The sequence below is a fragment of the Mustela putorius genome, unplaced genomic scaffold (genome assembly GCF_011764305.1).
Source record: "Mustela putorius furo isolate JIRA1106 unplaced genomic scaffold, ASM1176430v1.1 tig00000450_pilon_pilon_pilon, whole genome shotgun sequence".
In the NCBI taxonomy this organism is placed as follows: domain Eukaryota; kingdom Metazoa; phylum Chordata; class Mammalia; order Carnivora; family Mustelidae; genus Mustela; species Mustela putorius.
Genome location: NW_025421385.1, coordinates 7284192 through 7306734, shown reverse-complemented (window position 1 = coordinate 7306734; position 22543 = coordinate 7284192). Strand labels below are relative to the sequence as shown.

The 22543-nt window shown below is 44.1% G+C and overlaps 1 protein-coding gene across 1 annotated transcript in view; it reads right to left on the bottom strand.

The window, feature by feature from the left end:
- Positions 1-20452, bottom strand: part of PLG (plasminogen) — a 37823-nt gene extending 17371 nt beyond the window's left edge. The window contains exons 1-10 of the mRNA XM_004770841.3: positions 20297-20452; positions 16159-16297; positions 14798-14904; positions 11971-12085; positions 10616-10755; positions 8274-8394; positions 6637-6755; positions 5502-5664; positions 4642-4787; positions 3-162 (exon numbers count right to left, since the gene is read on the bottom strand). Coding sequence (XP_004770898.2) covers positions 3-162; positions 4642-4787; positions 5502-5664; positions 6637-6755; positions 8274-8394; positions 10616-10755; positions 11971-12085; positions 14798-14904; positions 16159-16297; positions 20297-20345 — 1259 coding nt within the window. The 5' untranslated portion in view covers positions 20346-20452. The remainder of the gene's footprint in view (positions 1-2; positions 163-4641; positions 4788-5501; positions 5665-6636; positions 6756-8273; positions 8395-10615; positions 10756-11970; positions 12086-14797; positions 14905-16158; positions 16298-20296) is intronic.
- Positions 20453-22543: the final 2091 nt, after the last annotated feature.

Sequence of the window (22543 nt, the reverse complement as noted above, 5' to 3'; positions counted from 1 at the left end):
ACGCATCTGGGAAGTGTTGTGGGGTCTTCTCATGTCGGTGCGGTGTCATAGACGACCAAGACTGACATTTCTTTCCTGTGACAGTAGTGGATGATGTGCCTCGGTAACTCTGTCCATTACCGTGGTAGCACTCCTGGACCACAGGAGTTTGTTCAGGTGGTACTGAAGCAGAAACAGAAAGTAATCAACTAAGTAATGACTAGAACAGAGATAGGTAAAGCAACTGATGACACCAACAGAACAGTAGTTTCTGGAAATTAACTCTGCTTTCTTTTCCATATTGGTAAGCAAATGGACTTGCAAAGAAAGAAATAGCTCAATCACACTACAGAACTTTAGTCACCTAATTTTTCTTGTAAATATTTCATTTAAAACTCAGGGAAGAACACATGGATCAGAGTGCTCATAATTGGAAATTGCACTGATGTGCAAGTTCCTGCATATGGATGTCTACTGGGTATTCCTGAGAACAACTGGGTAGGAGCTCAGAAGTACATTCAGTGGTGCAGGCTGCATGTAGCAATTGGTTCCAGTGGGAGGCAGAAACGAGATCTTTTTGTGTTTTCTCACAAAAGGGAAAGCCTTTTCTTTTTCTTTATTTTTTTTTAAGATTTTTATTTATTTATTGGGAGAGAGGCAGTGAGAGAGAGCATGAGCAAGGAGAAGGTCAGAGGGAGAAGCAGACTCCCTGTGGAGCTGGGAGCCCGATGCAGGACTCCATCCTGGTACTCCCGGATCATGACCTGAGCTAAAGGTACTTGTCCAACCAACTGAGCCACCCAGGCGTCCTGGAAAGCCTTTTCTTTTCTTTTCTTTTCTTTTTTAAAGATTTTTATTTATTTGACAGAAGGAGACACAGAGAGAAAGGAAACACAACCAAAGGAAGTAGGGGAGGGAGAAGCAGGCTTCCCACCCAGCAGAAAGCTCGATGTGGGACTTGATCCCACGATCCTGGGATCATGACCTGAGACAAAGGCAGACGCCCAAGGACTGAGCCACACAGGTGCCCCAAGCCTTTTCTTATATACAAAGCCAAAGCCTTAAGCTGTTAGGAGGATGAGTCAGGAAACAGGTCTACATTCAAGAGTGCAGACAAAATATCCTTTGCTTCTGAGAGAGGGATAGAGGCAAAAATCTATTCCTCTAGAGGAGGGCCCAGGAATTATTTAGCCAAGATCCTTCACTGACACAGAGCAGAAGTCTGCTACTCTTCTCCTTAAGAACCACCACAGATACAAGTTAGAATTTAGTTCCATGGAAAGAAGTGGGAAGAACATTAAGAAAACACTGCCTTCAAAGCCCAGGTGCATCGAGCCCATCTAAGACAGCAGGGAAATCAGGAAAGTAGAGAGTGCTTACTGCCATCAAAAGATTAACAATGAGAAATAAGAAAAAGCAGTCTGTCATGAAAGTCTGGTTTAGAGCAAGACTGCTTTGTGGTGCAAGCATTCAGTGACTGCTGAAAATTGAGACTAACTTAGGAATCCTAAGAAAACTCTTGAGCACCTCCAAACAGTACGCTAAGGAATGTGAAGGAGTGTGAAGGGGAAATGAGAAATGAGATGCCTACTTTTAAAAAAAATGCAGTTGAAGTAAATCAAGCAGAGATAGTCAATTATCATATGGTTTCATTTATTTGTGGAGCATAACAAATAGCATGGTGGACATGGCGGGGTAGGAGAAGGGATTTGGGAGAAATTGGAAGGGGAGGTGAACCATGAGAGACTATGGACTCTGAAAAACAATCTGAGGGGTTTTAAGTGCTGCGGGGGTGGGAGGTTGGGGGAACCAGGTGGTGGGTGTAAGAGAGGGCACGGATTGCATGGAGCACTGGGTGTGGTACAAAAACAATGAATACTGTTATGCTGAAAATAAATTAAAAATAAATTTTTTTTTAAAATGCAGTTCATTCACTGACTAGATTGACTTAACCCACACAACATGCTCATAAAAGGAGGGTTTCCATTTCAAAGTGGAAGTGTAATCTGGAACTGTAATCTCTGCTATTCTGCCACACATCACGTCCAGTATTTGATGAAAAATCAGAAGACATACCAAAAAAAGAAAGAGAAATCAACAGTCATATTCAGAGATGACTACAGCAGACTATTAGAGACCATGAGGTAGCTATGATAAAATCCTGAAGCATTTTACACCAGAGGGGAGCGATATAGATGGATAGGTGAAGAATTTCAGTAGAGATGGAAACTATTAAAAAAAAAAAAGGAAAACAAGCAAGTGGTAGAAATAAAAACCATGGTATTACAGATGAAGAATTCCTCTGATGGGCTGATCAGCAGACTAGACACAACTGAAAAGATAATCAGTGAATTTGAAAATAGGTTAATAGAAATTACCTAAACTGAAATGCAAAGAGAGAAAAATAAGTGGGGGGAGGCGGACTATGACAAACATACAAGAGTAAGAGATAATATGAAAGGGTAACTGTGGTCTAAAAAAAGGAAAACCAAAAAAAAGAGAGCAAGCAAGCAAGGGAAAATAGTTGTATACTAATGGCTGATAATTTTATAGAAGTAACGAAAATCAACAATCCACAAATTTAAGAAGTTAAGAGAACATAAAAAATAAACCAAAAGGGGTGCCTGGGTGGCTCAGTGGGTTAAGCCTCTGTCTTCAGCTCAGGTCACCATCTCAGGGTCCTGGGATCAAGCCCTGCATGGGGCTCTCTGCTCAGCAGGGAGCCTGCTTCCTCCACTCTCTCTGCCTGCCTCTCTGCCTGCTTGTGATCTCTGTCAAAAAAATAAATAAAATCTTTAAAAATAAACTAAAACAGGGGCGCCTGGGTGGCTCAGTGGGTTAAAGCCTCTGCCTTCGGCTCAGGTCATGATCCCAGGGTTCTGGGATCGAGCCCCATATCGGGCTCTCTGCTCAGCGGGGAGCCTGCTTCCCTCTCTCTCTCTGCCTGCCTCTCTGCCTACTTATTATCTCTTTCTGTCAAATAAATAATAAATAAAATCTTAAAAAATAATAATAATAAAATAAACTAAAACAAACAACACATGAGGACATCACAATCGAACTGCTAAAAACCAAAGATGATAGAAAGCCTTAAAGGCAGCCAGAGAAGAAAGAAAGAATGAAATACATGGGAACAAAGATAAGATTTCTGGTCAGAAGCTATTTAGAACAGAATATAATGGAATAACATTTTTAAAGTGGTAAAAGGAAAAAATTTTGAACCCAGAATTCTATACCCAACAAAATTACTTTTTTTAACTGAAGGCAAAATGAAGACTTTTTTCAAACATACAAATTTGATATTAGCAGCATATCTGTACTACAAAAAAATGTTAAAGGTTAAGGTTTTTTATAGAAGGAATATGACACCAGACAGAAATTTGAATCTCCAAAAGGAAATGAAAAGCATAAAAAATGGTATACATAGATAAATAGATATTTTTAATTTACAATCACTTTGAAATGTGACTATTCAGGCAAAAATAGTACCAATATACTGTGAGATTTATAACATAGTAGAAATAAGCTCTTTGAGAACAGTAGTAAAACACTTTGGAAGAAGGAACAGAAATACGTCTAAGGTTATTACATTCATAGCATCACTTGAAGGTAGAATATGCTAAGCTAAGAATGTATATTCTAAATATTAGAAAAAAAAACCTAAGAACATCAAAAATGGTTTAACTAATAAGCAAAGAGTGCTAATAAAAGAATCAGAAAATACTGAATGAACACACAAAGGCAGAAGAAGATTTAAAAAGGAAAAATGTTCAAATAGGACAAGTCAAAACAAGTTTTAAATCGAATCATATTAACAATTACATTAAATGCAAATGCTAAACATCTCAATTAAAAGGCTGAGGAAAGGGGTGCCTGGGTTGGCTCAGTTGGTTAAGTGACTGCCTTCGGCTCAGGTCATGATCCCAGAGTCCTGGGATTGAGCCCTCCATGGGGCTCCCTGCTCAATGGGGAGCCTGCTTCTCCCTCTCCCTCTGCCGCTCTACCTGCTTGTGTCTCTTGCTCTGTCAAAGAAATAAATAAAATCTTAAAAAAAAAAAAGTTAAAAAAATGGCTGAGGATAAAAAGATCTCATACAAACACTAGTAAACATGGAATTGCAAGGGCTATATTCTTCAGGAAAAGTAGACCACAGCAGGCAGTATTTCCAAATACATTACATAATGATAAAGGGGGTCATTTCTTTAAGAAGCTATTAACAATCCTAAATATCCATATGCCTAAGAGAGTTCCAGAATAGATAAAGCGAAGACCGAAAAGATATGGACGAGTGGACAGCCAAAGTTGGAGATGTCACTGTTTATCTCTGTAATCAGTAGAAGAGATTTAAAAAAATAAAAAGAATAAGGATTGAGAAGAGCCAAACCATACTACCCCACCTGTCCTAACTGGCCTTTACAGAACACTCCACCCAACACCAGCAGGGAGACGCTCTTTCCAAGAGCACAGGGCGCATTCACCAAGATGACCACATTCTGTACCTTAAAACAAGCCTCAGCAGTGGAACAGAATTGAAACCACAGAAGTCCTCTGACCAGAACAGAACTGAACTCTAAGCAAAGCTACAGTTCATTGTGATCCCACAGGATGCCGAAACTGAGAGCACCCTGGGGCGCTCGGTCGGCTCTCGCTCCCCTCTCTTACCTGCAGCGTCTGAGGGCTCCGAGGTTAATGGAGGGGACTCACAGGACGGAATCCTGCAGTGCTCCCACCTCACCTCGCTGTCGGTTGTGTAACACCATGGGGCTGATTCTCCATCAGGGTTGCGACAGTAGTTTTCAACCAAATCTCTGAAAAAGAAGTGGTTGTGAGTTTGTCTTTCCAAACAGGCTCAAAGAATAATGGTGCAAGCATGCTTATTCATGGTAAGACTGGGGATGTGTCCCGCCGATTCTGCAGATTTACAAAAACCTAATGACAGGTGGAAACCAAAGAGGAGCAGGATCCCACAGGGTCCATGGAATCACAGCACTGACGCTGTCTGCTGGTAAATGATGGGAATATATGCCTTGACTGTGGGTAGAAGATTTAAAAGCAAAATCAATCTTTTGCTGTGTGCTATGTGCCCCGCTCCATGCTGAAAGCACAATGGGTATTCTCCACACCATGCCTGCCTTAAGGACACATCAGAGCCCTGGAACTGAAGTGTTCTCAAACCGCACTGTGCATTTAGTGGAGAGCTTCTCAGAACATATTGCTGGGACCCACTCCCGAGTTTCTGATTTTAGTAGATCTGGACAGGGCCCAAGAATTTGCATTTCTAACAAATTCTGCTGATGCCAATGCGGCTGGTCCGGGGAGTGTTCGAGGAAAATCTTTGAGAATGAGTGTTAGAGGAAAATCAGTGCAAAATTTCACACACACACACACACCGCCGATGACTTGGCCAGTTTTCATTCCAGAATACTTGGACGTGGGCTCTTCCATGAACAAAACCAAGGCCACATCAGTGGGATTTCACAAACCATTCAGCAGGCAGGGACCAGGACCAGAGGTGGACTTACTTGCAAGGGAAGTTTTCCGGGGTCCTGTTGTGCTTGTGAGGAGTCTGTTCACTCCAGCGCTGACATGTATGTCCAGATACAGTGATGGACACTGTCCCCCGGTAGCTCTCTCCTCTGCCCTTCAGACACTGATATGTTGGGCCAGAGGAGGGTGGCGGTGTCGCTTGGGGGGTAATACATTACAATGAATATTTTTACAGTGAAGAATGCACAGACAGATGTTGTAGAGGAATGGATGCAGGGGAACATCTTCTGCTCCTCCTCCCTTAGAATTTGGGACTTGAAAACTGTCTACTATCTCCAAAAGAAATTAACCTGGTAGAATCTTTGTTTATGAGATCATCTTATGAGGAACTCCTCCCAGGACAAGACCCTGGGAGCAGATGCTTCTTTCTGTATTTTCCCTGCTTAGTTCATCATACATGGTCAGGGTCACATATACCCATGATACAACTTCCTTTGCGATGAATCATAAAGGAGAGTACCCGATAACCTTCAGAGTCCCCAAGGATGATTGTCAGATCAAAGAACAGGAAGCCACCATCAGGGTCTCCTGCATCTTTTTAACTTTTCATCTCTGTCCTTGTCTAAATGTTGAGTCCTTCGCTACAAATTCTCACAGAAGGAAAATACAAAGTTGTTCCTTCCAAGTCATTTCTTCCAAGTCTCCCTTAACGCTATTCTCCTGCTACTTTCTCACAACTCACTGAAAAATGCACATTGGGAGAAGTTTCTTTATTTCTAAATAAAGCATCAGTTACAAGGAACTCTGATATGAAGTCTGTGTACCTGAAAGCCCGTATCTGCTGCCCTCTAGCACTAGAGAAAAGCAGGCTCTCAGAGCTACTTCCCGCAAACCTACATTCAACCGTACTCAGAAGAGGCAGGAAAAACAACAACAAATACATGACCAGTAGGAGCTCTGATCAGTTACCTAGAGTAACTGCTTTAGAAAAGCTATCACCTCCCCCAGGACGTGGAGGGCAGTTTTCAAGCACAGCACTCAAGCACTGACTCAAAAGTCTGCATTTGTTTGTTTTTTGTTTTTTTTGTTGTTGTTTGCTTGTACATTTGTGTTTATTCCAAGGAGAGAACAGGTGAGGATGCCGGAGCACTGGGTACAAACCATACTTACCGCAGCGCGGGATGTCACAGAACTCCCAGCGTTTGCTGGGATCCGTGGTGAAACACCACGGGCGAGGCTCCCCATCCGGGTTGCGGCAGTAATTCATCTTCAAGTTCTTGTTCGGAAATCTGAATGGGCAAGAAGGATTTTAATAGCACTGAACATTTACATTAAAGACTAGGAATCACTTGAGCACCTGCTGTGTGCAAGGTACAATCAGGCATCCAAGGAAATGACTGGATGCCAGCTATCTCAGAGAGACAACAGTCTAATTAGAAAGATTAGCTCGATATTCTAAGGGCCCTTTAAGAGTTAACATATGCAAAAATCACAGAACTTTATCATTTTGGCCATCTGGAAAATTAGTGGAAGCGAACTCCAGTGATTTAGTTGGAAATGACAGCATTTTTACAACACAAAGTATTCACTGACCAGGGATAGTCATCTAATACCCAGTATGGTCAAGAAGTTGACATCTTCATAACGTAAAGGGATGATCCTTCTTGTCTGCCAGGTTTTAGCCCTGCCAGCCTTCCAGCTTATAATTTCTTTTTCATTTAAATTCAATTAATTTCATTTTATTTAATTTCACTTAAATTCAATTAATTAACATACAGTGTATTATTAGTTTCAGAAGCAGAGTTCAGTGATTCATTTAGTCTTACATAATACCCAGTGCTCATGACTCCTAAACTGGGAGGCATAATTATGCTCCTGGGAGAGAGAGCCCTCAGCAGGGACCCAGTAACTAAGACTGGCACAGAAGGCCTGTGGCCCTCTCGGACGCCATAGATGTTCATTCGGGATGGAGAGCACAACTGGCAGTGGCTTGAGCCAAGCTCTTCTAGTCTCTGGAAAGTTAATTTACCCAGTGTGGGCCTTGAGGACTTTGCCCTACTTCTTCATTGAAGGAAAATGGCAAAGCTGTGTTTTAAGCTAGCTCTACGGAATAGGAGGTACAGAAATTCAGAGGAGCTGGTGAAATCTGTGGCTTGGTCCCACTTCTTATTTGTTTTGTAAGCCCCACTCTAGGGTCACAGAACGAAGACTGCAGAGCAGACATTTTCCAGTAAAATTAAGGTCCTCTACTGTAGGAACCATCATTACTTTCTAGATCGTGGATTCTACCTCCTACTATAAATTCATGGTCCCCTTTAAAGCTCTGCTGGAACTTGGGAATCCCTACCCCAGAAGAATGCATGGGATATGTCCATTTATACATAAAACATTAGGGGGAGTCACAAAATCCCTAAAGCCCATCCACAGATCACACATTAGGAAGACTCGAAACTCATCCGTGTAAAGGAAAAGGAAAAGAAGGAACAGTAGAGAGCACAAAAGTGAGATGTACCGTTATTTCTCAAAATTTAATGCGCCTATGAATCAGCCGGGAATCTGTTCATGATGCAAATTCGGACTCACTGCATTTCTAACAAACTCACAGACGGCATCACTCCCCATGAACCACGTTTTGAGGAACAAGAATGTATACCTCACTTGCAGTCACGTGGGAAGACACAAATTTTGAAATTCAAAATTTCAGACGCGTTCGATTCCCGAGGAATGCGAAAATATCCCACTAACATTAAATGTCGCGTAGAGCCGCGGCGTGGTAAACGTCGCATTTCCTTCCCAGCGAGACTTACTTGGAAGGAATATATCCATGAGCATGGGGGGTTTGGGAGTTCCAGGCTTGGCACTCGAGTCCAGACATGGTCTTGGAAATCTTGCCCTCATAATTCTCCCCACTGCAATGCATGCACTCCTCTGCACGGAAGAAGAAAGGAGGAAGAAAAACGGAAATGAATGAATCACAGAAGAGTAAGCCTAGCAATGTCTCAAATACCACCTGCGACTTCATTTGTTTTTTCCAGGAATCGCTTGGGAACGAAATTGGCCGTAAAGGCTCTTCGAACACAATCCCAATTATTGTTCCCTATTCCAATGGTAAAACCAGCATGCTTTGGTCAGTACCTTCTGTTCTAGTCATGACTTCATCCAGAAATTCCATAATGCTATCCTCAAACTGGGATGCGCGGGCCCTTGGTGAGTGGGAGGGGGATGGGGAGAAGGTGCCTAAGTCTCAGAAGTCTGAGACTTCGATCTTTGTTTCACTAGCAACCTTTAAAGGCATCTATTAAATCATTCTGATCATGAGGATGACGGCCTCCCAGGATTTCTGGGCTTGAGATTTGGTTTGTACCCACAACCTCCCTGGGGACCAAGACTCTCCTAAAGAGTGCCCCTCTTCTCCGGGGTGTTGTCTTCTGTGTATCTGTTACACGCAGCGAACTGCCGTCCGGAAGATGATCCAACTGCCGTAACATCACTATGCCTACCACACTGCCCTCACTTCCTCTCAGCACGTGGGCATGTTATCATCTCTCATCACCACAAAAGAAGGGAGAATACAGTCCCGTAAGACGTGGCGGTGGGGAGACCCCATTCACATAAGCTCCATGACGGCACACTGTCATCATCATTCTTTGTCCTCAGTTATTATTGCTCATCTCTTTCTATGCCTAACTGGTGAATTCAGCTTGGCTGTACGCACTTAGAGGGAGAGGAGACCGTGGTATCGACAGGGTTCTGTACTCTGCAGTTTCAGGCATCCACAACGGTCTCAGAACGTGTCCCCTGCGGATTACGGGCCACTCCTCTACCGAGAAGCATGCCTGGTTGTTTTTTTTTTTTTTTTTTTTTTTTTTTTTTTTTTTTTTTTTTTTTTTTTTTTTGCTTTCTTACATTATTTTAAAACTGCAACTTTGGTTTTGGAATTATCGGAATAACGTATAACGTGGTGCAGCAGAGGAATAAATGATTTGAACTTTTTTAGGTACTAATAAAGGACACCGAGGCAGATTGATACAAGCCTGTCTTCCTGTGTGGATTGAGGGCCGGATGACCTCACAACACCGCACACCAATAAGGCATCTGAGGTTGAAACAAAGACGGGAGACCTGAGCCGTCGCCTGGTGCAAACACTATCCACGCCGTCGCACAAATTCCTCCCTCATCCTTCCCCCTTTCCGCCAATAAACGTAGCAGAAAATATGAAATGAAGAAAATGTTTTCAATAGGAGGTGTTTAACGTTTTTAGCATTTACTCTCGAGGTACACTATTAAATTGGTTCATGAAGACAATGGGTTGCTGGTTTAAAAACTGGCTCATAGGGTGCCTGAGTGGCTGAGTCAGGTAAGCATCTGCTTTTGGCTCAGGTCATGATCTCGGGGTCTGGGATGGAGCCCTGCATGGGGCTCCCGGCTCAGCGGGAGTCTGCTTCTCCCTCTGCCCTTATCCTCCGCCCTGCTCATGCTTTCATTCTCTCTCTCTCTCTCTGTGTCAAATAAATAAACAAAACCTTGAAAAATAAAAAAATAAAAACTGGTTCATTGCTTAGCTTCGATAAAAGCAAGTCTACCATATTAGATTCATACATTTATTTGCATTTTATTGACTCTGTGGTTTCATTAAAAAAAAAAAAAGCTTACTTGAGACAAAGAGAAAAGAGAGGGGGCGGTTAGGGGAGCAAAGGGAGAAATACTCCGAGTGGTTCCTACTGAGTGCAGAGCCTGACGCAGGACTCGATCTCGGGACCCTGGGCCAAAACCAAGAGTTTGCCAGATGCTCAATTGACTTGCACCGTCCAGGTGCCCTGATTTGGTGGTTTCATCTTAACTACAGAATTACAAGTCTGTTTCTGGCTTATGCCATGTAAGAACTTTAAGCTTAAGAAATTGTATCTAGAATTTGTATCTAGTTGATTATTTGTACATATCAATGTAACATTTTAATGAAATAATTAAGTTTAAAAAGGAAGGGGGTCTGAGCAAATTTTCGGTCTTTTCTAAGAGGTACAGACCTCACACGATTTTGTCAAACGTGTCCACTAGTTGGTTTTTAACGATATCCCTGTATGGGAATCACTTTACAGCGAATTACAGATAAAGAGCAGATGTGCAAGCAGTTTCTAGAGGCGCGTCTGACCTTCACACTCTGGAATGTTGCAGTAGTCGAACCTCTGGTCTGGGTCTGTGGTGTAGCACCAGGGCCCCTTCTCGTCGTTGTCGGGGTTCCTGCAGTAGTTCTCCTCCAGTCCCTCCCTGGGGTACTTCTGGGGCGTAAAGCTGTGGAGGGCAGCAAAGAATCCCTCACTATCCAGTGGACCCCTGAACAGCACGGGTAGGAGCTGTGTGGCTCCAGTACAGGTGGATTTTTTGCAATAAATACGGTACACCGTTGTAATGGTTTTTTTCTCTTTCCTGTGATTTTCTCAGGAATATTGTCTTTTCTCTAGCCTACTTTATTCTAAGAACACAGCACATGATGCATGAAATATACAAATATGCTCTCTGTTGTCTGATTTCTGGTTCTCTGCTGGCAGGTAGCTATTCGTCTGGTAGCTAATATTACCATGATTACGATACGGACAGTAGAGTCTTACAAGTAGAGCTAAAGGGTTTTTATGCACAGTCACCAGAAATACAAAGGCCTCAAAAGCCTGCCAACTTCTTGATGCCTTCCAAACACCTGCTTTTGTCAGTTGCCCTCTCCGTGTAAAAATGGTCGTAGTTAATGCCGTTGGGTCTGTGACTCTGCACTGGGCAATACTGGAAACTTTCTACACACCGTCTCATTTAGCCTTAGCAAAACCCCTACTGAGAAGGCCTTATTATCCCTATTTTAAGAATGAGAAAATTGGAGCCCAATGTCAAACAGAATTTATCTTGCCTCAGTGCAAATACCTAGAAAGTAGCATCTCAAGTTGAATCCACCTGACTGATTCCGTATGTGTGGGGTCGGTAGAGGTAACTCACTTCCAGTTCTAGAAATGAGTTGCTGTGCAGAGATAAAATTCGATCAAAAGACTAAGCCTTAGAATCCAGATGGCAGATTTCGTTTCTGTGCTTCAATGCACCTGCGTTTGTCAAGTGCACTTCTCAGGACCTCAATGTCCTCCTCTGCCAGGGTCGAGACGGCCTCGACTGTCTCTAGAGCACATGACACTCCACGATTTGGAGTGCCATTTGGTTTCATCATTTTTCCTCTATGAGCTCTGTGTGTTGGGAACACTTCATCTGCCCGTCTCATAGAGATAATCAAGGCAATTTGATGGGGGAGGGGTCAGTGGACACTAAACTAACTTCCTACTTGATAAGCACTGTCACTGAGAATGGAATGCTATCCTGCAGGAAAGCAGAAAATAATAGGCACGTTGCGAGATCATCTGGTTTTCATCTGGTTTGCTCCTTCATATTCTATCTGCTCCTTTGCAAAGGTCTAATTGAGAGGAAATGGATCATTCTTAACAACAGAGGTGAACACGGAGATCAAAGTCTTACTTTGGTTTGTGCGGAGAATTGTCACTCCATTTTTGACAGGTAACGCCATTCTTCGTTTTGGACATTGTCCCCCTGTAGGCCTTCCCATTTCCAGTCTTGCACTCTGAAAGATAGACTGAAGGGGGGACCCACATGGTGGGCAAGCCCTCCCCAAGAAGCACCATGAAGCAGCTTTGCACTGTTCAGTTATGTTGAAAGGACTCGCATAGGAGACACCATTTCCCAGTCTCCTAAAAGACAGCCCTAGGCCTCTCCCATCTGAGGAAGGGCTGTGGTTCACTGAGCTACTGAGGCTATTATTTATTTATTCAAAACTACAGCCCTTCTGCGTACCAGGTACTGTGCTGGGTGCTGGAGACACACGGAGACTAGAACGGAGGCCCGACCCTCCAGGAGCTTATATTTTAGTGGACTCAGAGGGGCTGGCAGGTCACCCGGTATGAAACGAGGTAACCTCACAGGGACGTACCTACCAGAGAAAACAAACAGTATGAGGATGGGGTGAAGGGCAGTGGGGACAGGGGCTTGTCAGCAGACTTTTCAGAGGCAGAAAGAGATCCAAGCCATGTCTATTTTTTGAGGCTTTCGGTATTTTAAATATGAAAAACTGCCAAACAGAGTTACACAATTTAAATGTGGACAGTCGACACGCTCAAATAGCCTCCACTTAGCCAACTCACTGGTTAGCCAAGGGGCTCCAACCTATTTTTAAAACACACGGTCTGATGCTCACCCGTGTCCCACATGTGGTAAGGTGGACACCCGGGGCTGGCAGGTTGCACTTTTCAGTGTGCCCCCCAACTTCTGTCCCCACCAGGCGGGGTTTATGTTTACAAGAGTCAACTATTTTCATTGTCAAAACTTCTTATACAGCTACAGTAGATTAAAGATGATCTAAACTGAGAAATGAATGTGAAAAAAATTGCTTTAAAAAACAAAACCAAGGTGAATGCTCTTAAGGACTTGAAGACTTGAATAGTGTTTTAAAAGGCTGTCAAGTCCATTGAAGGTAATCCAGTTATATAGCTGGCTATAGAATTTTGGGTGGGCAATCCTAAAAATACAAAGATTTTTTACAGTCAGATTAATAGATGTTTCTAGACCTTGCTCTGCTTCAAAAAGAAGGGAACCAATTCTAGACAACACACACAGAGCATTGCTGATGCAAAGACAGATCATCGCTGATGCAAGGAATGCCCAGATACCAGCTGTCAGTGGCCCCGTATTCAAAGAAAGCAGCCTTTACATAAAAGGGGCCAGTGTAATTGCATTTCCTATGAGAACATAAAATATTTAAGGTGTATGTATGTCATCTTTCATGATTTCCCACCTTAGTCAAGTGTTTTAATTCATCGATCAATTACCTGGGGAGCCGTCTTCTACCATACCAATAGCAAACAAATGCTTTTAACCCTAGACTATGTATAAAGACTGCAAATGTGTCTTCCCTGAGACCGATCATTCCACTAGACGCATTACACTGATAAGAAGCGTAAATTCAAAGTACTTTGGGGGCCCAGGGGTGAGGGGAGGCTTTTCAGAGAAGGTGGTGCTTGAGTTGAGACGTGGGAGATGATAACAGAAGAGGGGGCTTGGCGGAGGGTGTGTGTGCCCGAAACGTGGGAGGAACGCACGCAACCCCAGTGTAGAGAAGCCTCGAGAACCCAGCAGATGGGGTGGGCTTAAACAACGCAGGCTCCTGTAGCGTTCGGTTAAGTATCTGGATTTTATTCTAAGGGCACAAGGAGTTGAAAACAGGGCAGTTACGGCCCATTGGCTAACATGGCCCGGCCAGGGACGGTGACCACTGAGACCCCAGTGAAGACAGCAATGGCCACGCGGGCCAGGGGCAGACGCAGACGGAGCTGGCATGGAGCGACCCTAGAAAAACCAGCAGCGGGTCGATGGGCCACGATAAAGAAGCAAGCGCCACAGAGTGGCTGACTTTTGACTTTTTACCTCTCTTCTGTTTGTATGTACCCACCCGAGTTTACATAACCCTTTGATCCTTCCTTCACCTTGAAAACCAGCGCCCGTCCGACTGTCCAAACTAAGCCCGGTGGTCACCTCCCTGTTCTTTCTGGTTAACAATTTACAAATGATTTATTCAAATGTTAGCATTCTGCAGGGAAGATCACACCAGCACCCCCCCCCTTTTTCAATCCAGTAGGTAACCCTATAGAACTCATTCTTTGCTCTTTGTAAAAATCAGGAACTTCGCCAGATACACTTTCGAGTTGCTCTGTGCTTGAATCTCAAGAATTGGGGATCAACCGTGATAGCAGGAGGGCGGCAGGCACACAGTTAATTCAACCTAAGAAGATGGATTTTAACACTGGAAATGTTAAAAAATGAAAGTAAGGATTTTGTCTATATCCAAATGTTACTGGAGGACTTAAGACACCTCAGTTTTTCTATTTCCGCAGGCTTCGGCCCAGAACCTAGGGCCCAGGGGCCATGGTCCCTGTAGCCCAAAAGCAAGATCCTGGGAACGCTTAGATTCCCCTATCCTCAAAAATAAAATAAAATACTATCGTATTTTCGGGGCCCTAGAGGTAGATGTGACTTTGTCAGTCCAATCCCTTCCTTTTCAAACCAAGAAGAATGAGATCTGAAAGGTGAAGCCGTATCCTCAACGTGACAGATGGGATTAGCGACCCAATCTCATCCTGAGTCTGAATTCCACCGCAGGCCAGTGCGCCTCCCTTCTCTGGTCTGATAAGCTACACGGACAGAAGAGGACCGGGAAGGAGAGGAGAAAGGGGAACCGAAGGGGGAAGGGTGGGGAGGCGCGGGGTGGGGAGGAGAAAGAAAACATTGTACCCACTTTTCTTTTCGAATAAAACCACATCTCTCATCCTTAAGATTGCAGACGACTTGCTGTTTTCAGCCATGATCACACACTGTTGCTCTTTGCTGTGATACTGGAATGACCTGCAGAAGAAAATCAGGAAATCCCCCCCAAAATGTTTTCTGCCGTTTAAGGAAAGTAAACTTCTGTTAATAATTAAGAGACTCCAAAGAGAACTGTATCTCTTGATGGGTCAGGGAGTTTGGAATGGTCACTTCCGTTACATTTGGCCCAGGCCGGGCAGTGCTGGAAAAGGACGCCCGCACAGGTCGTGCCTCGTTTCCTTCCACCTTCCCCTTCTCCTCCACCAAACACTCTCTCTCTCTGTTTCAGCCACTTTGCTCTTTCTTCACTGATGTGCTAGAATATTTGCTTTTGTGCTGGAAAGAAGCAACTCTGATTGCTTTGAACACTTTTCCAAGATGGTCTATGTTGACTTCTGGTCTCCTAGAATTTCCCTTTCCTATAAAGTCTTGACTGTAGCCTCTCCAGGTCATCTCCTCTCCCTTCACCTCACCCATCCCCGTGGTCCTGCTGTGAACACGCAGTCTGGCATCCAAAGCCATCCACGACGGTCTTTCCAGCCCCATCTCCTCCATGAGCCCTTCTGTAGCTGATGTGGTCCACCGGGTCCTGTTCACAGGGCCACGTGGCTCTCTGGGCCCAGAACACCCCCTGCCTGGTCAGTACATGGCACTCACCCTTCCAAGCCCTGCTCAGTGCCTCCGCCTCCCCAGGCCTTCTCCAGCCCTCTCAACCCTTAGGAATTTCTCTTTCCTCTGAATCTGGATAGAGCCCATAGGACTATGTCACTTATGGACACCTCACACCGCATGTGTTTTTAAAAATTTTTACATTTTATCCAACGTCCGTGACAACACCATAAATACAAAGAGGCGAGCGCTGGACTGTGCAACTACACAACGATCTGTCATATACAGACCAAGATCATATATATCCTGTATGTTGGGTCACTGTGTCTCTGCTTTTTTGTTCCTTAGGCTGGGACCCCCAGTCACAAGGATCCTCATTAAGTATTTACCAACAATGATATCAAAAACCAATGCTCAGAGTGGCAGTTGGTGATGTCATGGGTACCGATAACAGCCTTTGGCATTTTTTTCTGAAGAGGATGAGGGTAAAACTAACAACCCACTGTTCCTACGGCTTCCGACCCAGGGAGTAGACACGGATCCCCAACTCCAATCCCGTGAAATGCTTTTCTTGCCTATTAAATGCTGTTTTCATTAATAAATCCCCAGGCAAACTTCTCGTTACCAAAGAGCAGTGTCTCCAATGGGAACATTTCTGCCGGCCAGCAGCCCCGGAGAGAATACCTGCAAATGAACTCGGCCTCCTCCTCCTCGCACTTTCCCGCACATTCCTGTACGCTTCCCGCCCACAGCTGCTTCTTCGTGAAGCTGAGCACGGACGCCCCCTGCGTGCTCACGTAGTCATCCAGGGGGTCTCCGCGGCCTGCGAACAGAGGATGGAGTGCGATAACGGGCTGAAATTCATCAACACCACTGCTCGGTCAGCAGGCCTTTGAAATCCTCTATCTGCTGTACATCCACCACATAAAATCTGCTCCTTTCCTAGAGAGCAGAACGGCGATCATGAGTAAAACCATTGAGTCAAGACAACAGTTCTGCTCGGAGGTGGCACTGTAATAAAAGGGCAAGTGGACTGACGGATTAATCGATTAGGATTATTTAACAACTTCTGTAACTACGTTCATGGCCATGAAATCTTAAATAAGAATAAATTTATTTGCTGTGGCTTGCCACACCATGACAGAACAGTTAGAAGCCCACCAGCGGCCCCTGTGTTCGCCACTGCTGGTGTTGATTTGTCCAACCCTGGCTATAAACCCAACTTGGAGGCCATGACCTGACTGCTAACAGTATAAGCTTTGGTTGTGACTGTTTCTTAAGCTGATATGACATTCTCTGAATGATTCCACCACGAGATATAAAAATGTTGGTGAGTTGCAGGCCTGGAGACGGTGGCCTCCCTAATTTTAGTGACTGTCCCAGGGTGAGAAGCCAGAAGAGGTTAATGAAGACAGCTAAGCTGCCTAAAGTTTGCCTAAATGGGATTAGGCAACATGGCAGCCTTGACCACTGCCAGGGGAGTGGTGTGGACCCAAGCCAGGCTGAGCGGGTTGGAGAGTGACCAGGGGAAGCCAGTGGAGCCACATGAGAAGCCAAGGCTTCAAGAGCCTAGCTGGGAAAGGAGCTCTTCCCAGACGGCATGTGCAGTCAAGGATTTTTTTTTTTTTTTTCAAGATGAGACATTTGGGAGCATGTTTAGGTACTGATGAAAATTATCCAGTAGGAAGGATCATTAGGGGTCAGCCCCTCATTCGCAGAAAGGCCCGTCCTGCCCACCTGGAAACACATGGGGCACGGGGCCAGTGCAGAGACCAGTCCTCTCCCGGAGGCCACGCTCCCTGCCCCCTGCTCTCTGTCCTCCCCCAACTAAACATACTCCAAACCGGAAGGTGGCTCTTTAACAGGAAGTTGGCTGCTGTAACTTAAATTTAAGGTATCAGAAAGCACTAGGAAAAGGTTTCAAAAGATTATGGAGAAGTAGAGGTTTTAGACCCAGGTCCATGCCTTCATCCCGTATTTCCCCCCATTTGAACTCTCATTTCCAAGAAAAGGTGTATTTGGGTAAATTCTACAGATCAGGATGTGATTTCAAAAACAAACACGGTGGGGTGGGGGCCGGGGCGGCGCATCTGGGCGGCTCAGTGGATTAAAATGTCTGCCTTCGGCTCAGGGCCCGACAGGACTGAGCTGAGTGGGGCTCCCTGCTCAGCGGGGCGTCTGCTTCTCCCTCTCCCTTTACCCTGCCCTTGCGTGTGCTCTCTGTCAGATACATACATGCAGACACACGAACATACGTACAATCTTTAAAAAAATACAGCAAACAGTAACTCTGGAAAATATATCCTACAAAGACTTAAATTAGACTTTCCGAAGAGTTCTTAGAAAGTTGAGGAGGCTAAGGTAGAAATGATACCAAGGCAACAAGACTTCCATGTATATCCCCCTGTAATTAAGCTTCCTTTGATTATGTTATTATATTTCCCAGCAAACAGCTGCTGAGACCACCTTAGGAGCTGATATCCCAAAGAAATATCCCCAAAGACAATACATTTTTTTTCTTTGGTGCTTGAAAAGTTCTCCCGCATTATTTTATTTTCTTCAGCTTGAGGGCTCCGTGACAGTGGAGTGTCCTACAGTGTACTGATTGACCAAGAAATATTAGACATATCGTTTTAGTAAGAAATTATTTTTAGGGCACCTGGGTAATTCAGTCGGTTATCTGCCTTTGGCTCAGGTCATGATCCTGGGGTCCTGGGATCAAGCCCCACATTGGGCTCCCTGCTCAGCAGGGAGTCTGGTCCTCCCCCTCCCCCACCCCGCTAAGGTCTTTTTCTCTCCCTCTTTCTCAAATAAATAAATAAATAAAAGACTTTTAAAAAAGAAAGGTATTCTTATATTCAAGGCCCAATGTAGATGTATGTAGCTACCAAAACACATGTATTACATTAATAACGTGGGTTTATTTATCACCGTGGTGTGTACATTTACACCCACGATCACGCACTTGCAAAAAAAAAAAAAAAAAAAAAAAAGTCTTAGTGGTTTATGGAACTATGGGGAACAGCTGTAAAACGATTTCCTCTTTTCCTTCCACCAGTCACGTCTATGCCCTGGAAAGATGAAACTCGTCCACAGAAAGAGTAAATGCCTTCGTGTCAAAAAGAGCTTATAAAAGTCTCCCCCTTTGGCAAAAAAAAAAAAAAAAAACAAAACCTATGTTTATCCTGTAACAGAAGAGTCTGGTCTCCCATCCTGGTGTGAGCCACTGGGTGAGCTCACAGCATTTTGGATCCCGTTGTCCACAGGCTAACACACAGAGTGCACATACCCGACCGCCCCCCACCGTGGGCCACCACTTCCCGCAGAAATCTCTGTGCAATCCTCCGCTCTCTGTTTTCTTTGGTATTTCTTGAAATGGCTCTGCTGACTTCAAATATATTTAACTCTAAAGTACAGCTTACAAGATTTTATCTGGCAATTTATAAACTGAATTTCAGGTATCCATACATTGCTTATGGGAAGGGTTACCAGTATGTATGATTCCATTCAGATGAAATGTCCAAAAGAGACAAATCAGAGATAGAAAGCCACCTGGTGACTGCCAGGAGCTAGGCGGGGATGCGGGTGGGGGAGGGGTGCAGAGTTTCTTTCCAGGGTAATGAAAACGTCCAGAACGTGTTGTGCTGATGATGGCCCAACTCTGCAGACCACGGCTACATATGCTCGAAATGGGTGAACTGTATGTGAATTACATCTCCATAAAGCTGTCAAAACACCACACAAAACTCTAAGGACATGTTTAGAATATTTTTAAAGGAAGTTTAAACAAAGCTGAAAGGGGAGAAGAGCACCAGATTCCTTCCAGAAAACTTCTGGTTTACATTCTGCTATCCTCACTGCCTGGATTTGGGAGTTTGGTCAAAAGAGAGGTAACCTAATTATCCTAAGGATGGATTTCCTCCTCTGTTAAATGGGGGTGAAGACACTCACCTACCTACTGTATCAGCTGAATAAGCAAGTATTATCTAAGGACACACACTCACACACATATAAAAACGTGCCTAGCTTTTCCCAAGCACTATGTGAAGGTTTCTGGAATTCCTAGATGCATACATCATCTGGCAATCGACGCGTGTGGTTTCTCCAGGCATAAGGAATAAACCTAGACACATCGAAGGCTCACGTCAAGCCTCAGCAGGCAAGGACCCTTAAGACACTGGCCAGAGAATGCAAAGAAATATTTCACTGCTTTCATCTGAAAGTGAAGAGAATATGACATGCTAATGAAAATGGTCTCCGTTAACGGAACTGAGCACCAGGCAAGGGCGCCCCCAAATTTTTGGGTTGCTAGCTCTGCAGGCTATTGTTTCAACTACAACAACAGTCACTCTTGTCGATTTAAAAGGTCATTCACCATTTCCCCTGCCCACTGGTCTTTATCACGCATGAGGAAATTAAGCTTAATTACTTAAATTAAGTAATTTTTCTTTCTTTTTTTCTTAATGTTTATTGTTTCTTGTAAGATTTTATTTATTTATTTGAGAGACAGTGAGAGGGAGAGAGAAAGATACAGAGGGCTTGAGCAGGGAGAAGGAGCAGAAGGAGAGGGAGAAGCAGGCTCCCCGCTGAGCAGGGAGCCTGACGTGGGACTCTGAACCAAAGGCAGATGCTTAACTGACTGAGTCACCCAGGCACCCCCTTAAAGAATTTTTCAATCATACATGTAGATTTTGATTTGGGATGCTCGTGAATCAAAAGCTAATTTAAACTAGCTACACAGAAAGCCATCATGTTATCTATTTTTAGGACATCGCTAGGAAAAACATTTTAATCAAAAATTTTTAAAAATCCTTTGTCTTACCTGATTTCAGAAATAAAAGAAGGAGAAGCAGCACTTCCTTAAGTTCCATTTTGGGACTAGCCAGTGGTGCCCAGAAAACTCAGCGTCCCAGTCCTGAGATGTTATTGACTTACCTGAGAGAAAACACATCCACAAACAAGATAATCACAGGGAGTTAATTATTTTCTGAGACGCCCATTGCCAGTGCACTCTGAAGGGATCAAACATTACCTCGGCCGGCGGATCTTACAAAATCCCCATCTGTAATAGATGCTGGGAAGTGGTGAAAGCAGGCCCGCCCCTCACTGCCCCGGGCTGCCTGCTTGCTTTCCCCCGGTTCTTTCCATCGTCTTCTGGTAGCCACTTCCATCACCCTTAGATAGCCGCTTGCCTCTCTCCGTCTGGTTTCCTTCCTCTCCTTCTTCCCCAGCTTTAGGTAAAAAAGGAAAAACAGAAAGAAAAATCACACGAATAGCCAAACTTTGCTGAGAACTTGTCATTCCACAAGCAATATTAATATTTCCACTTTAATGAGAGAACTCGGGCTTAAAAAGTTTCAACGGTCAAGGTTACTGCGCCACCAGTGGTTGGGACCCCATAGGCCTGAAGATGATAAACATAAGCTGAGCCTTGTCCTTCTCATCCCCTCATGCCACCGGACAACGCAGAGATGACTAGAAAGTTTACATGCTTTATTACTATCAAAATGTCTTCAAGTCCAGTGGGCTCACAGGTTTTCCATAATTATAAATTATGTTGTAAAAATGTTGGTCTTTGCCCCAAATAAATTCACAGTGCGTTACATTCTCACCCTCAGGAAATAAAGCAAGAGGGGCAAAATTGGGTTTGAAGAGTCTGTGTGAAGTTTAATTGTTGGTTCTGTACTTTTCCTCTGACTTAAGGCCACAATCACCAGGTTATTACACACTCGGAAACTATTTTAGGGTTCAAAAATATTTAGGAGTAGTTCAGTGGATTCTATTTTACTTGCGAAATAAGAACAAGCAACCTCCTCTCTCTAGGCTATGAAATTTCTTTCCATAAATTAACTAGCAAAGTGTAGAGGTCAGCACCAAGCCTCCAACATAATTTCCTGGGATGAAAAGGCACTGTGCAGAATTCTCAAGAGCAAATTCTCTTCTCAGAGAACAAGACGGTAGCCTATTGTGAGCAGCAGGGATGAGTGACTCACATTTCCTGGTTTTCTACTGATCCTAGGTTTCTTCTCTCCTCAAAGTCTCCCCACTCACCTCTCCCTGTCCCCAGTGGCCTGGTGGACTATAGGGGACACAGTGTAGAAGCAAGTTGAGGAGTCAAAACTGAGAAGACTCTTTTTCTTAAAATATTCAAAAGGTCTTTTAGGGGGATTATGTTGACGTTTGAGAAAGTTCTTTGGGGGGGAAAACAACCCAGATTTTACCAATACATGATGCTTTCCATATGCATTTATTTCTATTTAAAATATTTTACTAGTGGGGCACGTGGGTGGCACAACTGGTTAAAGATTCAACTCTAGATCTCTGCTCAGGTCTTGATCTCACAGTTGGGGAGCATACTTAAAAATTAATTAATGAATTAGTTAATTAATTAAATGGTAAAATATTTTGGTCCTGCCTCATGCATGAAGCATCTCAGGAACAGTGTGATCAGAAATTCTATATCCATGCAATGTTCCTTTTCCTATTTTATTGCTTTATTTGGGTGGTGGTGGTAGGCATTTTGCCCCCTTTCCTCCCTGAAGCTTTTAGGACGATTTGATTCTGCAAAGGTTTCTTGGGAATCAGGTTGCCCTGCTATGGCCTCGTGACTACACATTCTTCACCCTCTTTGCAATACATTGGCACCATGAGAGCACAGAGAGACATGATGCAGACACACACTCAGGCGCGTGTGCCAACAGATACTGTCGTGTGTAAGGGGAAGGGCCCAGAGGAACATATGGAACAGTGTATATTGGAGTGGGAGCATGAAGGCCTCCATTAGGGCGCGGCCCTCCATGATTTAGCTCCAGGGCCAGAGGGTAGGCATGAAGCAATGGACTATTCTAGATTGTTCACAGGAACCCACAACAGCACTCTTGGATGGGTGTCAGGCTGTGGCTTTGCCCAACGCTTTGAAGAGAATTCAAAGTAAGTCATTTTCCACTTGAAGCAGTGGCAAAAACTGAGGAAAGAACTAAAGAGAGTTCACTTCTGCACAGTGTCAGCAGGTTGAACGGCTTCTGAGATGCGGGTTCTCACTGGATTCTACTCATTGAGAACTTACCAC